General features: G+C 41.3%; 1 protein-coding gene across 1 annotated transcript in view; it reads right to left on the reverse strand.

Moving 5' to 3' along the window:
* KIAA2012 (KIAA2012 ortholog) overlaps nt 1–22,055 on the reverse strand; it is a 116,036-nt gene that overhangs the window by 10,427 nt on the left and 83,554 nt on the right. The window contains exons 16-17 of the mRNA XM_068543673.1: nt 5,457–5,547; nt 2,624–2,789 (exon numbers count right to left, since the gene is read on the reverse strand). Of these exons, the coding sequence (XP_068399774.1) occupies nt 2,624–2,789; nt 5,457–5,547 (257 nt within the window). The remainder of the gene's footprint in view (nt 1–2,623; nt 2,790–5,456; nt 5,548–22,055) is intronic.

Genomic DNA, 22,055 nt, shown 5'->3' on the forward strand with positions numbered 1-22,055 from the left:
GCAGTGAAAGAGCTGAGTCCTAACCACTGGACCATCAGAGAATTCCCCACAAATGTTCTTAATGGCATCTAGAATGGTGAATCCTTTCCGGATGGTTCTCGATTTTGCCCAGATCCATCAGAGGAATCACTAGGTATGGCAGCTAGCGTCTTACGAGATGTATTTCTTAAAAAATAACACTTGAAAGTTGAAATGACTCCTTGACATGTGGGCTGCAGAATGTTGTGTTAGCAGACATGAAAACAACATTAATCTTGTACATCTCCATCAGAGCTCTTGGGTGACCAGGTGCATTGTCAATGAGCAGTAATATTTTGAAAGGAATCTTCTTTTCTGAGCAGTAGATCTCAACAGTGGGCTTAAAATACTCAGTAAACCATGTTGTTAACAGATATGCTGTCATCCAGGCTTTGTTCTTCCATATACAGAGCACAGGCAGAATAGATTTAGCATAATTCTTAAGGGCCCTAGGATTTTCAGAATGGTAAATGAGCATTGGCCTCAACTTCAAGTCACCAGCTGCATTAGCCCGTAACATTCAGCCTGTCTTTTGAAGCTTTGAAGCCAGGCATTGACTTCGCTCTAGCTCTGAAAGTCCTAGATGGCATCTTCTTTCAGCATAAGGCTATTTCATCTACATTGAAAATCTGTTGTTTAGTGTGGCCACCTTGGTTAATTATCTTAGCTAGATCTTCTGGATAACTTGCTGCAGGCTTTTGCCTCAGCACCTGCTGCTTCACCTTGCACTTTTGTTATGGAGATGGCTTCATGCCTTAAACCTCATGAACTAACCTTTGCTCGTTTCAAGTTCTTCTGCAGCTTCCTCACCTCTCTCAGCCTTCATAGAATTGAAGGGAGTTAGGGCCTTGCTCTGGATTAGGTTTTGGCTTAAGGGAATGTTGTGGCTGGTTTGATCTTCCATCAAGACTACTCAAACTTTCTCCATATCAGCAATAAGGCCATTTTGTTTTCTTACCATTCATGTGTTCACTGGAGTAGCGTTTTAATTTTCTTCAAAAACCTTTCCTTTGCATTCACAACCTGGCTAACTGTTTGGTGCAAAAGGCCTAGCTTTTCAGCCTCTCTCAGCTTTCCACGTGCCTTCCTCACTAAGCTTAATCATTTCTAGTTTTTGATTTAAAGTGAGAGACATGAAACATTTCCTTTTACTTGAACACTTAGAGGCCATTGTAGGGTTACTAACTGGCCTGATTTCAATATTGTTGTGTCTCAGGGAATAGGGAGGCTTGAGGAAAGGAAGAGAGGGAATGGCTGATCCGTGGAGCAGTCAGAACACATATTTATTGATTAGGCTCACCATCTCATATGGGCATGGTTCATGGTGCTCCAAAACAATTAAAATGGTAACATCAAAGATCACTGATCACAGATCGCCGTAACAAGTATAATAATAATGAAAAAACTTGAAATGTTGCGAGAATTACCAAAATGTGACGCAGAGGCACAAAGTGAGCCAATGCTGTTGGAAAAATGGTGCTGATAGACTTGCTTGAAGCAGGTTGCCACAGACCTTCAATTTGTAAAAACACATTTCTCTGTGAAGTGCAATAAAGTGAAACATAATAAAATGAGAGGTATGCCTCTAATTTCTGGAGCATAAACAGGAAAGGAGTGTCTTTTGTTATTCATTAACAAGCCCCTTTCAACCACACCTGAGCTTATGTTAACGGGGTTATTTTGGAAAGCCCCTAAGGAGGGGGAACCAACCATGGGATTAGAGGGTTGGACCTTTCAGCCCCCTGACCCTCCCGCCACCTCAGAGGAGGGGAGAAGGGCTAGAAGTTGCATTAATCACCATTTGCCAGTGATTTAATCAATCATGCTTATGTAATGAAGCCTCCATAAAAGCCCTAACCAAGGAGTGCAGATTGCTTCAGGGTTGGTGAACATATCTATGTGGTAGGAGGGTGGCACACCCCAAACTCCATGGGGACAGGGACTCCTGTGCTTGGGACCCTTCTGGGCCTTGCCCTGTGTACCTCTTCATCTGGCTGTTCATATGTATCCTTTAAAATATCCTTCGTAATAAATCTAAACTAGTAAGTAAATGTTTCCTGAGTTTTGTGAGCTGTTCTAGCAAATTATTGAACATGAGGATGGGTCTTAGGAACCCCTTATTTTATAGATTGTTGGTCAGAAGTACAGGTAACAACCTGGGACTTGTGATTGGTGTCTTAAGTGGAGCAGGCATGTGGGACTGAGCCCTTCACCTGTGGGGTCTGTGCTAACTCTGGGTAGTTAGTGTCAGAGTTGAATTGTAGGACACCCGGTTGGTGTCTAGAGAGCTGGAGAATTGGTTGATGTGGGAAAAACCTTCACACATGTGGTGTCAGAAGTGATGTGAGTGTAGGAAAACTGAGTTTCCTTTTAGTACCTTAGTAGAAATTAGAAATGGGTACCCCATCCTTCAGAAGAATGCAACCCAATACTGGGGTGCAGGGCATGGTGGGTGGACCACAGAGTGGATTTCAGCTCCCACTTTCCCCCTTTGCAGGTGCCCTTGTATAGTAAGCAATCTATACAACTGTACATGGCAGCCCTGACGGGAGCACCTTCCAGGTAGGGTTCTGGACCAAGCTCCTACCTAGGTGTTTACACTCACATGACGGATGTTGGTTGGTGTATGCTGTTTGAACAGTCTTGGTTCAGTCTTCCCTTCTTTTCCTCTTGGAAGAAGAGATGTGTCTATAGGATCCAACCCCTCTGGGGAGTCAGGCCCATGTCCTGGGAGTCCTCTGTGTTGATGGTGCACATTATAATCTCTGCCCCTTTGAAAAAAGCAAAACAACAGGACCAAACTAAAGAAAAACTCTGATGTATACACCACTATATGTAAAACAGATAAACAAGAAGGATTTGCTGTATAGCACAGGGAACTATATTCAGTATCTTGTAATAGCCTATAATGGAAAAGAACCGGAAAAAAAAAAGATATGTATTGTATAACTGAATCACCTTGCAGTACACCTGAAACACAATATTGTAAATCAACTATACTTCAAATAAAAAGAAAAAAAAAAAGAAAAAAGAAAAACTGGTGGACACGCAAGAGGGAAAATGAACAAACATTAATTGAGCATCTGTTTTCTGCCAGGAACTGCACTGTGGTGGGCATTTTACACACTTGGTCATCCCTCTTTTTCTCAACACATCCTTGAATAAAGGAAATTAGAAAGTTAGTCTTCACTTTTGGGGTTCTCTCAGGCTAAGTTCTAAACCTTAGGGAGAAGGAGAAATAGTTTGTTTTTTTAAATTTAATTTTATTTATTTTTTATACAGCAGGTTCTTATTAGTTATCTATTTTATACATATTAGTGTATACATGTCAATCCCAATCTCCCAATTCATCCCACACCCCCCACCCCCCGCTTTCCCCCGTTGGTGTCCATACGCTTGTTCTCTACATCTGTGTATCTACTTCTGCCTTGCAAACTGGTTCATCTGTACCATTTTTCTAGATTCCACATATATACGTTAATATACAATATTTGTTTTTCTCTTTCTGACTTACTTCACTCTGTATGACAGTCTCTAGGTCCATCCCTGTCTCTACAAATGACCCAATTTCGTTCCTTTTTATGGCTGAGTAATACTCCATTGTATATATGTACCACTTCTTTATCCATTTGTCTGTCAATGGGCATATTTAGGTTGCTTCCATGACCTAGCTATTGTAAATAGTGTTGCAATGACCACTGGGGTACATGTGTCTTTTTGAATTATGGTTTTCTCTGGGTATATGCCCAGTAGTGGGATTGCTGGGTCATATGGTAATTCTATTTTTAGTTTTTTAAGGAACCTCCATACTGTTCTCCATAGTGGCTGTATCAGTTTACATTCCTACCAACAGTGCAAGAGGGTTCCCTTTTCTCCACACCCTCGAAGAAGGAATAGTTTGCCTCTCTGGGGTTGCATATTTATGACTTTAACAAAATGAAATAGGATTACCTAACTGAAATTTCTTCTATCGAAGGCTTAGCTGAAAAAAAAGTGACCTTTAAGAAAGATTGTCACAGAAACATGCGCCTATAATCCATTTCTTTATGCCCTCTGAATTCTATTCTTGATCAAATTCAGATACCAAAATGTCATGTACTGTGTTCGTGTGATGATCCCTTGTAGAACTGCTGTCACTGACCATGTGTCTGGAGGATAACTGACTTATGTTCTCTGGGTAAAAAGGTCACTAAGAAAGAGCCATATGGATTGAGTAACAGCTGCAGCAGCAGCTACTGTGTGCCAGGCCTGGTCCTGGATATTTTATTTTTTAGCTAAATCAGTATTATATTTACTGAGTTGGGCTAGCACAGGGCCTTACTATAGAAACTTGAGAAATATTTATCAAATGAGGTAAATGGAATTTCCTGTAAATATATGAGTCTTTAAATCATTCAATGTCACTCTATAAAACCTATAGAAGTATACTTTAGAATTTAGTGCTAGGAAAACCTTTATTTCCCCTGAGGAACCGGCATGCTGCAAATGAGAACCACAAAACCTTACCGTGTTGCTCCCCCCCTCCTTTTTTTTTTTTTTTTGTTTTTGTTTTCACATTCAGTCTGAAAGTCTGAACTTTAGTCACAATGACTATAATGACTTTAGGGGAGTGTTGGTGTTCTTTTTTCTTTTCCTCCAGATTAAAAATAAATTCTTTTTGATTATCTCATCTTTCTTTTTTGGTGGATAGGGGGTTGTTGTTGTAAGCAGTTTAAATCCATTTTGGAGAAGATGAGATAAAAAAGTTAAAACGTGGAGTTCTTCAGATAGCTGCCTCAATACCCAAGTGCCCGTTCCCTTTTTTGTTCCTAGAGAGCACCCAGCCTTTCTGACCCAGGAGGGAATCCTTATACCATGAGGCAGGTGAGGGCAGGTTCTAAAGTCACCAAGGCTCATGGGAGGTCACAGAGGCGATCGGTCCAGCTTGCCACTGCCAACCGGGGCTTGGGTAAAGTGACTGGGCCTGACCGGCCGAGCTGCTGTCTGACGAGCTCATAGTAAGCGCATGGTGAGCACATAGGAATCACTTAATACACGTTAGCAATTTGTATTAGTATTACTGGTATTATTGATTTTACCCAGAGCTGAGTGAATGCTGAGAGGAGAAACCAAGGTTGAGCTGACAGACCTCTGCTTTCGAGGCATGTCTGCAGAGCTCAGATATGTGGAAAAATGGAGACAGCTGCTTCCACGTAGAGTTCAACTTCGCTCTGCACCCACCCAGCCAAAGAATATGTTTAAGTAGGAAACACATCACAGTATAATCCTCCCCAAGAATCTTTGTTTCTTAGACAATAATTTAATTCTGGCTGGCAGAGCATGGGGCTGGTTAGCTGAGAATCTTCATGCCTCTTAGGAAAAAACGGAAACGAAATTAGTTAAAAAGAAAGAAAAACAGAAGTAGAGAAGTCCATGTCATTATGACTTTGAATACTTACACCTTTTGGACAGTATCTGCCTCAGGGGTCTGGATGTGCTCAGCCAGGGAAGCACTAAGAGGGTCAAGGGTCATACTCCTCCGCTCTGGGTCTGTGAAGACAAAGAGCATCCTTAATTAGCAGAGGACAGCAGACAGCGATCCCACACGTGAGAAAACGTCTACTCTGGGGAGCAGTCAACGGCATGCAAATTAGCACAACAACGTATGTTATACCTAGGAAACCGGCAAATGCTGCAGAAACTTGTGCTGACACATGGCAAGTGACATTAAAGTCAGTAAGCCCCTTTGGGAAAGTGATGTGACGGTACATATCAAGACCTAGAAAAACGTTCTTGTCTTTGATCAGGAATCTCACTCCTGTGTATTATCATAAGGAAATAATTTAAAAGAAGAAACAAGCTTTTTGTACAAAGTTATTTATTACAACATTATCATTAATAATAAAAAATTAGAAACAGCCAAACAATGGGAAATTTATGATGCATTCATTTGACAGTTAAAATTATGGTTGAAAAGATAAATCAGCATGGAAAATAGGATATAATGACAAGTAAAAATAGTAAACTATAGAATTGTGTATTAAAACTGTAAAAGCTGGAAGAGAAAACAGAAAAAGGAAATAACATGTTAGATAAAGAGGTTTATGTGTTTAAATTTTTTCTTAAAACCCCAGTGTGGTTATATCATTGAAAAGAAAACTGATTAAAAAAAACAAATGTCATATTCTGAGGAAGGCTTATGCAGGCTACACAGCTATTGCTGGGTGCTCTGAAGACCATATTGGGTAGTTTTCAGAATGAGAAGTCTCCAGACTGACTTCATGTTAGACTAGGCTGCTTTTTATTTTAGATACTGTAAGCAATTTTAAATTATGAAACATACATTTCATTGCAGAAAATTCGGAAAACACAAGCATAAAGAATAACCCTCCCTGCCAATCAACATATAATTATTAGAATGACTAAAAAGACTGACTATACCAAGAGTTGACACAGATGCAGGGGAACTGGGACTCTCATTCACTGCTGGTTAGAATGTAAAATGGTACAACCACTTAGGAAAATAGCTTGACAATTTCTTAAAAAATTAAATATTAGATGTACCATAGCATCCAACCATTATTCTCCTAGGTGTTTTACACAAGAGGAATGAAAGCATATGTCCATAAAAGGACGTATACGCAAATGGTCATAGCAGCTTTATTTGCAATAGTCAAAAACTTGAAACAGCCGAAATGCCCATCCACAGGTGAATGGATAAACAGGCTAGTATGTACATACAATGCAATACTATTCAGTAGTAAGTAGAAGTGAAGTACTGATACACTCAACAACATGGATGAATCTCAAAAGAATTATGGGGAGTAAAAGCAACCAAAGAAACGGTATATATGGTATGCTTCCATTTATATAAAATTCTAGAAAGTGCAAACCAGTCTATAGTGACAGAAAGCAGATCGGTGTTTGTCTGGAAATGATAGAGACGGAGTTGGGGGAGGCATGAGGAAACGTTTGGGAAAGATGAAATTAAAAAAAAAATTTATTTATTTGGCTGCACCAGGTCTTAGTTGCAGCACGAGGGATCTTCAATCTTTGTTGTGGCATGTGGGACCTTTTAGTTGTGGCATGCATGATCTTTAGTTGCAGCATGTGAACTCTTAGTTGCGGCATGTGAAGTCTTAGCTGTGGCATGTGAAGTCTTAGCTGTGGCATGTGGGATCTAGTTGCCTGACCAGGGATCGAACCCGGAACCCCTGCATTGGGAGCACTGTTTCTTAGACACTGGACCAACAGGGAAGTCCCCTGAAATGTTTTATCTTGATTGTAGTGATAGTTTCATGGGTGTCGACATATACAGTATCAGAACTTACCTAGTAGATTTTAAAAGTTCTCATCACAAGAAAAAAAATTGTAATTATGTGTGCTGTTTGACATTAACTAAGCTTATTGTGGTAACCATTTTGCAATATAAAGTCATTATGTTGTACACCTTAAACTAATACAACGTTATATATCAATTAATCTCAAGAAAACTAGAACCTCCCCCTACAAATCATAACAATATTTAATGTTTCAATAGAAGAAAATTGTTGGTTGAATAATTTTATATTCTACCAAATAATTATACATAATTAAAATCTAAGGAAAAGTGAAGTTGATTGCATTAAAATCTTTATAGAAAAAGTAATATTTAACACTTAAAGAAAACTTATCTAATTGTACAATTTAAATAGGTGTAATTTATTATAAGGCAATTATCTCTTGATAAAGCTGCTTAAAAAACTTAAAGATATATTAATACAAATGAAGTGTCTAAAACAGTGCTGGCACCTGTTAAAAACAAGAACCAAAACCAAACAAACAAAAACCCCTGACTCATGATCCCTCTACTCACATACAACCACAGTAAAATACTTTGGTGTGTATACTTTCATGCATATATAGTAAATATATACTCATATTTTAATAGAGTTGATAAAATAATGTATATATAATTTTAATCTATTTTTATGTTATCAGAATTTCCCATATCATTAAATATTCTTAAAATGATTTTAATAACAGCATAGCATTTTATCATACGGATATACCATAATAGACTTAACCAAACATGTAACTTTTAAAATTCAAGTTGTTTTGAATTTTTTTTATAACTAAAATGAACTTTGCATAGCATATCCTTGAAAGGAATGTTTCTGATTATTAAAGGACTTACTCGTTGTCCGCATCTATGATTACCGAAGAATGTACAGTCTTAAAGGCACAATGTCTGCTGCTGAATTGCTCCCCAGAAAATTTGTACCAATTTACATTCCAAGGAAATGGTCATTCATTCCTTTACCTATCACATGTTTATTAGATACCTACTACATGATGGTCGTTGTGTTAGGTGCTGGGAATACAGTGGTGAGTAGGACAGATTCACACCTTGGTCACAGGAAGCTTAAATTTTAGTGGGGAAGATGGATATTAGCACAAAGCAAAGCAAAGCAAAACGAAATAATTTTAAAAAATGTTTTTTGAAAGGAAGACTCTTAATATTCAATCCTCACTTCTCTCTCTCTTTGAGCAGTAGATTCTTGCATGAATTAATTGATTTTTCCTCAATTTTGTTTAAAGGTATTATAACTTTAAAGAAAGATTTGAAAAGAAAAAATTTACCTGTCATCCCACCAGCATTATTCCCTTAATACTAGTTTATCCATTTTTTCAGTGTTCAATGGTGTCCGCACCACCACCCAGAGGAACTTGGGTTCTCTTCTGCCGTTCCCAAATGTTGAGGGTGGCGTCTACTGTCTCATACATCAACCTCCAGACTTTGGAGTAGGGACAGAATTGTTAACGTACATGGTGGCTGAGGGAACTGGAAAGGTTGATTGTGGTGGTACCCTGGAATTTATTTTGTCTTGGATCATATGTAATATTAATAGAGAGTGGGAGCTGATTTAAGTATTTTTGTGATTGAGAGGAATTCTGTGAGAGTTTCTTTCCCTAACTTGGCTGGCTCGGTAAAAGCTGTCTCATTGAGCAAGTTTCACTGCTCTTCACCACGATTTTGAACTTTGGGACAGGGCACCATATGACCAGCAGAGGGCGCGTTTGTATTGACCAAAAGATGAGGTTCTACAATTGATGTGATTTCACCACTTTGATTAGAATTGAAATCCTGTCGCTGGGACATGGACCATAGCAGGGTGTTTTGTTTTGCTTCTCTAGTAAAATAACCTTATATTTAGGAAGTATTGGAATAAACTAAGTCAGTACTTTGAATAATAACCTACAACTTTTAACTGCCTTAAAAAAATCTGTAAAATATTTTAGGAATACAGAGTATAGAAAAACGACCGTATAATGATTACCCATGTACTTACCACCTACCTTTGTGAAATCTTAACATTTTGCCATATTTGATTCACAATTTTTTTCTAAAGAAATGAAACATTTAAGATATAGTCTAAGACTTTATTGTATCACATATAATCCTATTTCCCTCACTCTCTCCCCAGAGGTAACCATTCTCTTAAATTTGGTATTTATCAATTGACTAGGTTCAGAATATGCTACCCCCAAACATGCATGGCACCTTGGCATACTGAGTATTTTAAGCTGAAGAAATTTGAGAAAGGGCAGTGTAGGTTTGAGACGGCTACTCATGTGAGAGGTAGGTTCTATTTGGAGGAAAGGGGCACCCTTATCCCTGAAGACAGAGGGACTCTGAGAGGAACCCAAACAAAGAGGCCTTGCTCTGTTTCCCCCAGTTTATTACCCTCTGCGCTTACCTTTTGTACTATCACATTGTCCACTCTTCATCAAACCAAGTATAAAGATGCTCAGGCTTAACTACTTCCTTATGAATCCTCCTACATCACATAAAGCTTATATTAAATACATTTGTGTGCTTTTCTCCTGTTAGTTTGTCTTTGTCAGTTTACTTTTCTGGCCCAGGCAGGGCCTCTAAGAGAGTAGAAGAAAAGTTTTTTCCCTCCTACACTGTCCTCATGTATATTTTTATATCTTTATCACATATAAAGCACCTCTAAACAACATATAATATTATTTTACATATTAAAACTTCATACCAGTAATATCATTTATGTCACTTTTGCAACTTGCTTTATTTTGCTTAATATCTTGTTTTTGAGATTAACCCCTGTTAATACATATAGTTTCCATTCACTTATTTTAAGCTCTTGTATCTTATTCCGTTGTATAAACTTACCACAATTTATTTATCCATTTTGCTATTGATGGGTTTTTTATTTCCAGTTTTTTGTGATTACAAACAATGCTGCATTGAACCTTCTTGAGTGAGTCACTGTTCATACATGAAAGAGTTTCTCTAAGGTATACCTGGGAATGAACTTGTTGGGTTGGAGGGTATATGCATCTTCAGTTTATTGGGTATTTCCAAATTGCTCTGAGTTTCTAAAACTCCATATCCTCATTAATGATGAGTATTTACAGACAAAATTGTTTGCTAATCTGGTATATATGAAATATCTCTTTTTCTTTTAATTTGAATTTTCCTGATTAGCAAATTTGACTAAGAAATAAATGGTCATTTATTTAGGTTTCCTCTTCTGTTAATTACCCATTAATATCTTTCACCCATTTTTCATTTGGGTGGATTGTCTCTTTTTTAAAAATTAATTAATTAATTAATTTTTGGCTGTGTTGGGTCTTCGTTGCTGCACACGGGCTTTCTCTAGTTGCGGCGAGTGGGGGCTACTCTTCGTTGAGGTGCACGGGCTTCTCATTGCGGTGGCTTCTCTTGTTGCGGAGCACAGGCTCTAGGTGTGTGGGCTTCAGTAGTTGTGGCACGCGGGCTCAGTAGTTGTGGCTCGCGGGCTCCTGAGCACAGGCTCAGTAGTTGTGGCACGTGGGTTTAGTTGCCTCGTGTCATGTGGAATCTTCCCCGACTAGGACTCGAACCCGTGTCTCCTGCATGGGCAGGCGGACTCCCAACCACTGCGCCACCAGGGAAGCTGGGTGTTGATTGTCTTTTGCTTTCTCTATTTGTAGGAGTTTTTGGTGCATTTGGGGTACTAATACTTTGTTGGTTATATGCACTACAGATATTGTCTTCTAATTTGTATTTGTCTTTTAACTCTGTTTAACATAACAGAAACTTTAATTCTGATATAGTTGGGTTTGTCAATAATTTTCTTTATGTTGTGTTTTGAATCATGGGTAAGAAAATTTTCCCTTTCTCAAATTCATAAAGATATTCTTGTATATTTTCTTCTAAAAGATTAAGAATTTTGCTTTTTCACATTTAGATCCTGAATACATCTGTTATTTTGTGAGGTAAGGATTTAAAAATTGGATAACCAGTTATCTGAAAATTATATAGGGTATAATAGCTCATTCTCTCCCCACTGTTTTCTAATACCACTTTTGTCACATTTCATTTCTGTATATGGGTGCAATTATTTCTGGATTCTCCCTTCTGTCTGTCCCTAAGTCAATATCATAGCCTTAAAGTAATTTTTGATATGTGGCTGGGTAAACTCTTCCTCTTTGTTTTCTTCAAAATTGTATGGGCAGGACTTCCCTGGTGGTCCAGTGGGTGGTCCCCCCAATGCAGGGGTCCTGGGTTCTATCCCTGGTCAGGGAACTAGATCCCACATGCAGGCTGAAACTAGGAGTTTGCATGCCGCAACTGAGAAGTCCACATGCTGCAACTAAGACCCAGTGCAGCCAAAATAACTAACTAACTAACTAACTAACTAACTAACTAACTAACTAACTAACTAACTAAATACTCCAGGGAGACCCATTCATTGGTGGGGCCCCCATACTTAAAAAAAAAATTGCATTGGCTATTTTTGACACTTCTTTATGCATTTTGCGATCAACTTATCACGTTCCACCAAAGACCCTACTGGGGATTTTTAAAAATAGAGTTGCATTGAATTTATACATTAATTTAGGGAGAATTGTCACCTTCAAATCTTTGAACATTATATATAGCACTATATAGAATGTTATATTTATTCAGGCCTACTTTTAGTTAATTTAATAAGATTTTATAATTTCTTCATGAACGTCTAACACATCTTTTTTTAGATTTATTGATTTATTGCTTTTTCAATTTATTGACATATATATATGTTTTAAAATTACATTTATTCTGCCTTCCTATATAATGTGTACCACTAGATAACTAAATAGAAGAAGAGAAAAAAAAAATTTTTTTGGTAGGAGTTTCCCAAGTAATTCATAACCTTTAATGAATGAATGGATCTGTAGCTGGTGGCATCGTGAAGAGACCGGCAAACATTACATCTCCTGATGGAGCCCTCCATGAAGTGGTCTTGTGAAAGCCAATCCTGAATCTGATCAAGTCTCTAGATCCAAGTACTAACTTACAGAAAATACGGAAGACAGAGAAACATGTTAAACTATACCTTGAGGATACAATCAGCAAAATCTAGATTGTGGGAAACTCTACAGTAAAAGTCACCCAGTTTCCTGAAAATAAACTAAGTGAGGGGAAAGAAAATAGAAGTGAGAAAACTCGATAAATTAAAGGACCCTTAAAAGGCATGTGTCGGGACTTCCCTGGTGGCGCAGTGGTTAAGAATCCGCCTGCCAAAGCAGGGAACTGGGTTCGAGCCCTGGTCTGGGAAGATCACACCTAGAGAAAGCCCGGGCAGAGTAATGGACACCCAACGCAGCCAAAAATAAATTAAAAAAAAAAAAAAAAAAGCCGTATCAACCAGTTGCAAACAAACTCTAAAACAATTATAATAATTTTGAGACAATTAGAATGTTGAAAAAACTGATTGGATATTCAATTATATTAAATAATAGTTCTAATTTTTAGGTACAATAGTGGTATTACGGTTATGTCAAAAGAGTCTTTTCTTGTCTTTTAAAGATATATACTCAAGTGTATATGGGTAAAATGATATGAGCCTGGAATTTGTTTCAAAATACTATGGAAGGCAGGAAGGAATTGGGGATATAGGTGAACAATATTGGCCAGGAGATGGGTACGTGAAACTCATTGGTGCTGTTCTGTCCACCCTTGTGTATGTCTGGAGTTTTCCATAATAAGAATTATTTTAAAATTGCATTATAAATTGTACTTTATGTTTGCAAATACTATTTTTTTCCACAAATGATTTTTGTTATTGATGTATATTTAGTAATCTTGTTGAATTTTTTTGTTTGTCTTTTAATGGCTTGTCTTTTAATAGCTTGTCTATAGAGGCCCTCGGATTTTTCACATAGGTAATACTATTGTCTGAGAATAATGACAGTGTCATTTCCTCCTTTCTATCCTCTTCCTTTTCCTTTATTTTGCTTTTCCTACTGTACTGGTACAATGTTGAATAAGAAGCAATGATAGAGGGCATCCTTATCCTAGTCCTGCCTCTAAAGAGACTGCTTCTGAAGTTCTACCATTGAAGTGTGATGTTTACTGCAGGTTTTGGTAGGTACTCTTTTTTTAAAAAATTAATTAATTAATTTATTTTTGGCTGCGTTGGGTCTTCGTTGCTGTGCACGGCCTTTCTCTAGTTGCGGCAAGCAGGGGCTACTCTTCGTTGCGGTGCACGGGCTTCTCATTGCGGTGGCTTCTCTTGTTGTGCAGCACAGGCTCTAGGCTCATGGGCTCAGTAGTTGTGGCTCCCGGGCTCTAGAGCGCAGGCTCAGTAGTTGTGGCACACGGGCTTAGTTGCTCTGCGGCATGTGGGATCTTCCTGGACCAGGGCTCGAAGCCATGTCCCCTGCACTGGCAGGCGGATTCTTAACCACTGCGCCACCAGGGAAGTCCCTTGGTAGGTACTCTTTATCAAAATCAGGAAGTCCTCTTCTATTCCTAGTTTGATAATTTTAAATCATGAATGGGTGAATTTTATAAATTGATTTTTCCTTTTGCATGTATTGAGATGACCCTAAGTACAGAAACAGATTTTCGAATGTTAGACCATTTTTAATTCTGCGGTAAACTGAATTCAGTCATGGTATATAGATATGTATGTGTGTGTGTGTGTGTATAAGGATTTGATTGGCTAATATTTCATTTAGGAGTTTTGCATCTTTGATCATAAGTGAGATTGGTCTATAAATTTTCTTCTTATGCTGTTCTTGTCTCTAGTTTCAACTGCTTTTTGGTTTTGACGAATCTAGGTCTCAAGTTAGAAATGAGCTTTACTTCCTGGAAGGTGAAGAGAATTTTCAGGATCAAGGGGCAACAGCTGTATTCTGGGATTCTGGGGTCTTCCCTGGGGTTTCCATCCTGGGCTGAGTGGAGTGAGCCAGAAACAGTCTTAAGGATGTGTCATTTCCCACTATAGAGGAGAACTTTGAAAATACTTTCCAGAAGGAGAAATAAAGGAGTAATAATAGAGGATGTAGGTCATCTAGGGCAGCGGTCCCCAACCTTTTTGGCACCAGGGATCGGTTTCGTGGAAGACAATTTTTCCACGGATGGGGGGCAGGGATGTTTTCAGGATGATTCAAGCTCATTACATTTATTGTGCACTTTATGTCTATTATTATTACACTGTAATATATAATGAAATAATTATACAACTCACCATAATGCAGAATCAGTGGGAGCCCTGAGCTTGTTTTCACTTGCCACTCACTGATAGGGTTTTGATATGAGTCTGCAAGCAATTGCTTTATTATGGTCTCTGTGCAGTCAAACCTCTCTGCTAATGATAATCTGTATTTGCAGCTGCTCTCCAGCGCTAGCTTCACTGCCTCAGCTCCTCAGATCATCAGGCATTAGATTCTCACAAGGAGCATGCAACCTAGATCCCTCACACGCGCAGTTCACAGTAGGGTTCGCACTCCTGTGAGAATCTAATGCCACCGCTGATCTGACGGGAGGAGGAGCTCAGGCGGTAATGCGAGTGATGGGGAGCAGCTGTAAATACAGATGAAGCTTCGCTCGCTCACCTGCCACTCACCTCGTGCTGTGCCGCTCAGTTCCTAACAGGCCACGGACTGCTACTGGTCCGTGGCCCAGGGGTTGGAGACCCCTGATCTAGGCTGCTAAGAACTAGCAGACTATGCTGAAGCCAGTACCAGGGCTCCAGATAGCAGAGCCTGGCAGTGTAGGGTGACTGTGCAGGCCTCACGCAGAGAGGAAGCAAGGAGCCCCAACCCATGTTGTGAGGTGGCCCTTTGCAGTGGTACCATCTTCCAGGCTGTGGATTCTGGTGTAATGGCAGTGCCTCAACTCCTGGGCACATATTTCTTGTCTTCCTATTTTCTCCCCAGCGTTAAGAGAAATTTTTGCATCACTGGCTGCTTCACTTCTTGGCACAGATTGGGCAGTCATTATACTTGCTCCTTTTTTTTAAAAAAAAATTTTTATTTATTTTTGACTGTGTTGGGTCTTTGTTGCGGCCTGTGGGATCTTCGGTGCGGCATGTGGGATCTTTCGTTGTGGCCCACGGGCTCTTCATTATGGTGTGCGGGCTTCTCTCTAGTTGTGGCATGCAGGCTCAGTATTTGTGGCACTCGGGCTCTCTAGTTGTGGCTCGCGTGCTCAGTAGTTGTGATGAGTGGGCTTAGTTGCTCATCAGCATGTGGGATCTTAGTTCCCTGACCAGGGATAGAACCCGTGTCCCCTGGAAGGTGGATTCTTAACCACTGGACCACCAGGGAAGTCCCCACTTGCTCCATTTGGAACTGTTTATTCCTAGAGTCAGGAACTGCCCCTGAGGAAACGCTTTCAAAACCAAACTAAATTGAACTAAACTAAACACCTACAGACACTGAGCTGAGAGAGACTTGGGTTACCTTGGTTTTAATAATTAGCCACGATTTTACATAATTCTCCTGGCTTCTAGACCTCAGTTTCCTTTATCTACAATATAAAAGAACTTCTAGAGATTCTAAATAATCTCCAAGTTTCATGCTGGCTTTCAAAAAATGCTGCCATAATTTTGTGGTATTTCTTCAACCTTGTAACTATTTCCTAATCAGAAACACATGGATGGCTTTACAACTCTTAAAGAGCCAGGGGCTTGGAGTCCATATCCGGTCCAAACCTGGGTTCATATCTCAGCTCCTTCACTTACTGGCTGTGTGACCTTGGGCTATTTACCTAACCTCTCTGAGCCTCATTTGCCTCATCCGTGAAATATGGATAATGTACTTTATCTCATAAGGTTGTGGTGAGGATAAAATGAGATAAAAGTACACAAAGGAAAGCACCTAGCAAAGTCTTTCTGCAGAATTAAGTGCCAAAAATTCCTTCCCTTTCTCCACCCAAGTGACGATGTGTGGAAAACTAGCCAAAAGATAAGCTTTGTAAATTTAAAAGTTTAAATTGTTTGTCTGGCACTTCAGGCTGTTTCGCGTTTGCCTGCCTCCCACCTTCTCCCTAGAGTCTAAGTCGGCCAGTTTGACAGATTTTGAGACTGTCTAGCTCTGTGAGTCTCCACCCAGGCCTGGGATCCGCAGGAGGTGCCAGCGGGTAGCGACATCACAAGCTACCGCAGAGAGGAGAAGAAAAGACTAACAGATGCGGCCCGGAGAGCCAACCCTTTGGGGCAAGCCGAGCCTGGAGTCCCGAGCTCGCTGCAAGGAGCTCCGTTTGCAAGGAGGTCAGAGGCGACAGGTGGAGACGGCCTCGCGCTGGCGGAGCGGCGGTGCCGGGCGGGCACCGGCGAGAGAGCGGGCGCCGCCGGCCCCTGGAGCCGCCGATGGGGGGCGGGAGACGATGGAAGGCGCGCCCCGCCGCCGCCTGCTGGGACCTTTCGTCCTCTCCTCGCTCCCCCGATTTGCCACACTTTTTTTGTCTTTTTGAAAAACCTGCCTGAAGATTCTCTTCATTCCGATTTCTCCACTTTATATGTGTGTGAAGCATTTCTTCTCTATTTCCCCTTGACCTTTGTGCTTTCTCGCCTTTTACCTACCAGCACTTCAGGATCTGCAAACGCTCCTTTTGGTAACTGTTAACAACTAGACTTAATCTCTACAGATGGAGTCTGGGAGGTCAGTCAGATCTGGAGCCTCGCCTCTGCCCAGCTCTGTGACCAAGGACATGTTCCTTAACCTCACTGTGCCTCAGTGTTCTCATCTGGCAAATGGAGATAATAAGAGCTCCTTCTTTACAGGATTGTTATAAAAGTTAAATGAAACAATTTACAGAAAATGCTTAGCCTGATGCCTGGCACACAGTGAGTGTGAACTGCTACCCCTGTCTTAATGGCTTCATTGCAAATGCACTCTGGGTTCACTAAACTCCTTCCATCATGGCCAGCATCACCTCCTCCAGGGAGCCCTCCCTGACTTTTCCCTGTCTCTCCCATGCTGGTCTGGATCAGTTGTCCTTCCTGTGTTCTCTGGGAGCACTAAACACACTGAACACAGAGATGGTTCTAACCATGCCTGCCCAGGTCTGGCGCCTCTATTAGAGTGGGAGCTTCATAAGGAGTGTGTCTCATCCAACCACAGAGGGCCTGGCACTCAGTAGGGGATCAGCAAATGGTCCCTAAGTAAATGAAGGCAATTTCCATTCATGCAGCGAGTGGTTAAAGACCTAAGAAGGCCCGAACCTGGGGTCTGAACCCTGGAGCTGTGTCAGCGCTAACACTGAGACTTCCACTCTTCCCCTTAACAGAAACAATCCCAAGGTCAGTGAGTCATAGGAAATGAGACGTAGAGATTGGAAGATCAGTTTTGTTATTTTCCGATGAGGAAGTGGAAGCCTAGAGAGGCCAGCAGGTCTCTTGCGGCCTCATGCCCGTACAGGAGGACCGTGGTGAAGACTGTGTTCTCATTCTTGACCCGCTGGGCTCTCACTCGCTGGCTGCTGCGGCTGAGCCTGGGCCCCCGTGCAGCATGGGGACTGCTGGTCTCTTCCCAGACTCTCTTGGTCAGGGCCCACCCAAGGGTGACTGGGGTGGCAGAGCTTTATGTGCGACACACTGAAATGGCGGCTGGCTTTCCCTGGGAGTGGGTGCAGTGGAAGGAGCTCGGGAAGGAGGCCCAGCCCCAGTCCTGGCTCTGCTGCTTATCGCTTATCACTGTGCAACCCTGGTGAGTCATACATGCAAAGAGCATGAGCGTGGGATGGGGACTGAGAGATTATCCAACCCACCGCCATGGTTTATGGAAAAGGAATCCACAGCCCAGAGAAGTTATGTGTCCTAGACTATGGGCCTAATCAAAGGCAGAGCTGGTAACTGAACTGATATCTGTCGAATCTGAAACCCAGGGTCCTCAATGAGTCTATTCCAGGGTTTCCCAAATAATAATGGACACACGAGTCACTTGAAGGTCTTGTTAAAGCACAGGTAGGTCTGGGTGAGACCCCAGATTCTACATTTCTAACAAGCCCCCAGGTTCTAGCTAGAAAGGGTCTAGACCAGTGATTTTCACCTTCTAGCTCTACTATGATGTAACTACTTAGTGCACTAGCCACGGATTAGACCAGTCTTGTCGGGTTAATGAAGGCATGGCAGCTAGTGGGCCCTTCACCTAGAAGCCAGTGGGGCCAGCACCCTCCTCACCTGCTTGTCCTTCCCCATCAGCGTTATTCATTCACGACCCCTGCTGGCTGCTTCTGTGTCTTTGGTGGAGATGCAGGTCCTGGCTGGTGGCTCTGGGTCTGTGAGTGCACCCCTTTTGGAGGACTTGGACCTTACTAACACTTGCAGGCACTGTTTCTTCACAGGGAGTGTGCCAGGCCCAAAGTTGAGTCTTCACTGCAAGCTCTTGAGGGTAGGAACCTTGGTTTTGTCATCTCTGAATCTCCTGAATACTTAGACATTCATTCCTCCATTCATTGGATTCATTCGTCTATGGAACATTGCTAGGCCTGGCTAACTAAGGCGCAGTCCTTGTCTTCAAGAAACATACATAACACATGGGCTATAAAGTGGTACTTAGTGGTTGCCCAATAAGCATGTGTGAAATTGAATTACGCTTCGGTGCTCTGGGGGAAGTGGCAGTGTCGTCAAGTGTTAAGAGAGGGCAATGGATAGCAGCTGGTATTGGCCACTTCCTAATAAGGGGTTTGTTTTCAAAGAAGAGTGTCTCGTTCCTTAGGCAGTTCCCACTGGGGTCAGCGGAAATGACAGCACCAAAGCCTCACAGAGACAGAAGTCTCTGCACTTTTAAAAGTTATCAGGCAAATTCATAAATGCATTATAATTTTTAGCTCTCCCTTTGACGCTGTAAAGACCGATGGAGGAAACAGGGATGCTCTAGCTCCTCTTCTCAGGCGAGTCACAGAGGGGGTGCCTAAAACATGCATGGTGTCTGCAGCAAACAGAGAAATGACCCACCATGGTGACTCTGAGTCCACGAGGTAGGAAAGTGGTAGCATCTGCAAGACAGAGCCATCTACCCACACGTGGCAGAGATGCTAACTGCCACCGAATGTCCATTCCCCTCAAGTTTTAGCTTGGCATGTGAACACCCAGCAAGAGACTTTATTCCCCAGCCTCGCTTGCAGGAGGCCAGCGGATATAAGCAGAGGTGGAAGAGGTGTAAGTCCAGAATTAGGCCCTTAAAAGGCAGCTGTGCCTTTTCCTCTCCTGCCCTGCAGGGTGAGGGAAAAGCTGAGCCAGCTTTGACCATGCGGACAAGGGTGATAGCAAAGGGGGTGGCAGAGAGATGATAAGAGAGAAAGAGCCTGGGTCCCTGGACAGCCCTGTGGAGCGGAGCTGTCCTACCGCCTGCCTGCCAGCTTGGACTCTTCCATGAGACAGAAGTAAAACTTCCATCTTGTTTGAAGTCACTTTATTTTGGTCTTTGTTAGAACCAACGTCCTAACTACTACATATCTGTCTCTTGAATAAAGCAATGACGCTCTGAGCCTTTTTTTTCCTGGTAGAATAGAAATGGCTCATTGGTTTCTAAGGTTTTCTGTGAGACTTGCCTTTTGTCCCCCACCCCCCATTGTTTCAGGCTACTCACTAGGGACCCCCTGCACTCATGCAGGGCTCCCCAAATCTCTCAAAGCTACTGATAATATCTTAAGTTCTGCCACATTCCAAGGGGTTATGTCACTACCGCAACATAACCTCGTTCAGATTGGGTCTGTTGCCCACCCCTGGACTTAAGTAAGAGGAGGACTTACGCAGAGGACTCAGTCAGTTCCCCAAGAGCAAGCAATCCCACCTCCACTCCCTGCAATTGAGACTGCTTTGGAAAGTAAATAAAGCATCATGTTACATCATGTTATCAACTTAGAACAAGTCTCTTCTGATAAGGCTACTAAAATTAAGGTTTTTAAGAAACAGACTAATACCTAACCTTTAGTGAGCACTTACTGTGTGCCAGGCATTCTTATAAGCACATTTCATGTATTAACTCCTTTATGTCATAACCATCCCACAAGATAAACACTATTAGTATCCCCATTTTACAGATGTAGAAAAAAGATGCCCAGAGAAGTTTGGTAACTTACTCAAGGCCACACAGTTAGTAAGTGGTGGAACCAGGATTTGAACCCAGGGACTCAGACTAGATAATAGATGCTCTTGATCACTGTGATGCTGCCTAAACAGTGTCCTCCAATCCTCCTACTCCCATTACGTTTAAAAGAACAGATTAAATTGAGTCACTGCCAAATTCAGAGAACTAAATTCTGGAAGCAAGGCCCAGGGCAGTGGTTCTCAAAGTGTGGTCCCTGGACCACTAGCCTCAGAATCACTGAGGAACTTAATAATATTGCAGATTCTATGACCTCAGCCCAGATCTAGTGAATCAGAAACTCTGGAGGCAGGGCCCAGACATCTTTATTTTTATAAGCCTTCCAGGTGGTTCTGAGGCACACCGAAGTTTGAGAACCGTTGGCCTAGTAAATAAACAAGAACTGAAACAAGAATGGAAATTATGTTCTTTCCTTGGACTTTGGGGATGGGAAAGAGAGGCAGAAAGAAAAGTTTTGTATTTAAAACAAGAGCAATTTCCCAAACCCTCTCTCATTTGGAGGTTGCTCATTTGACCTATCTTGTGAAAACTTGCATGCTGTATTCTCACCAAGTCCAAGACTCATGCTTTTCTCATTGGACATGGCCCCGGCTCACTGCTTATAATTAATCTTATAGATCACTACTTAATTTAGAGTAGGAAAAAAATCCTGACAATTAGTCGTAAGATCTATGACGGGAAAATTGATCCTTAAATAGTTAAAAAAAAAATTCCTTGGCACTCCCTCTTTTCTTTCCCTTCAAAGATTTGAAATTCTTTTTAAACATTAGCATTTATCATTCGGGACAGGCAAATGCCTTCTTTAATTTTCTGTGGTGATATTTCACTGCGTTAAAGACTGTCTGAATAACCTTTATGGAACTCAGCTGGGCCTCTCTCTCTGTCAGGAGACAGGAAATCTGTTTTGACTGACTTGGTCATTGCTTAGATTTGGCCGTGTTCTATGCTGCCTAAAACCTCCACTGCACTTGGCGAAGACCTTGGGGCCTTTTCGGTGTTCACAATCTAGATATGTGATTTACGATATGGAAGATCTGAAGGCTGGAACACATTTCCCTGGCTATTGTCACTCAGCTTTGAAAATGGAGGTGGCAAGAGACTTATGTCAGCAGAAACCTTGCTTAAAAGTTTGACCGAACACAGGGATCAAGCTACCATAATATTTTATTGTCTGATATCCAGAAACAGTGAAATCTTTTAAAATGAGTGTAAAAATTAATTGTAATGAGTATAAAAATTAATTTTTTGGGAGTGTCAACTGAAAGAGATAGTAAAAGATATAAACAGAAAAAGATCAAGTTAGGGTGAAATCCCCAATCCATGACTTTGCACATTTATCTCCAGTGAGCTCTATGGTCTCTGTCACCCCATGGGGGTCCAGATGAGATAGGAAGAATCATAGTGTCATTTCATAGACTGGTAAACTGTGACCATGAGAGGGTAGATACTTATTCATTGTGATAGCCAAGCTGAGATTAACAGGTATTAAAGGGCTGTGGTGCATGAATTACTTCATTTATTCCTCATGCAACGTTATGAGGGCAGCACTGTTTTCAGCCTCAGTTGAGGACACTGAGGCAGGGATGTGAAGGCAGAGGTAGTCCTATTCCAGAGCCCATGCTCTCTACTCAGCTGCCCAGATCTGCTGCTAGCCTATATAGAGCACCTTATATGACTTAGAG

The sequence above is a fragment of the Eschrichtius robustus genome, chromosome 5 (assembly GCF_028021215.1).
Source record: "Eschrichtius robustus isolate mEscRob2 chromosome 5, mEscRob2.pri, whole genome shotgun sequence".
In the NCBI taxonomy this organism is placed as follows: domain Eukaryota; kingdom Metazoa; phylum Chordata; class Mammalia; order Artiodactyla; family Eschrichtiidae; genus Eschrichtius; species Eschrichtius robustus.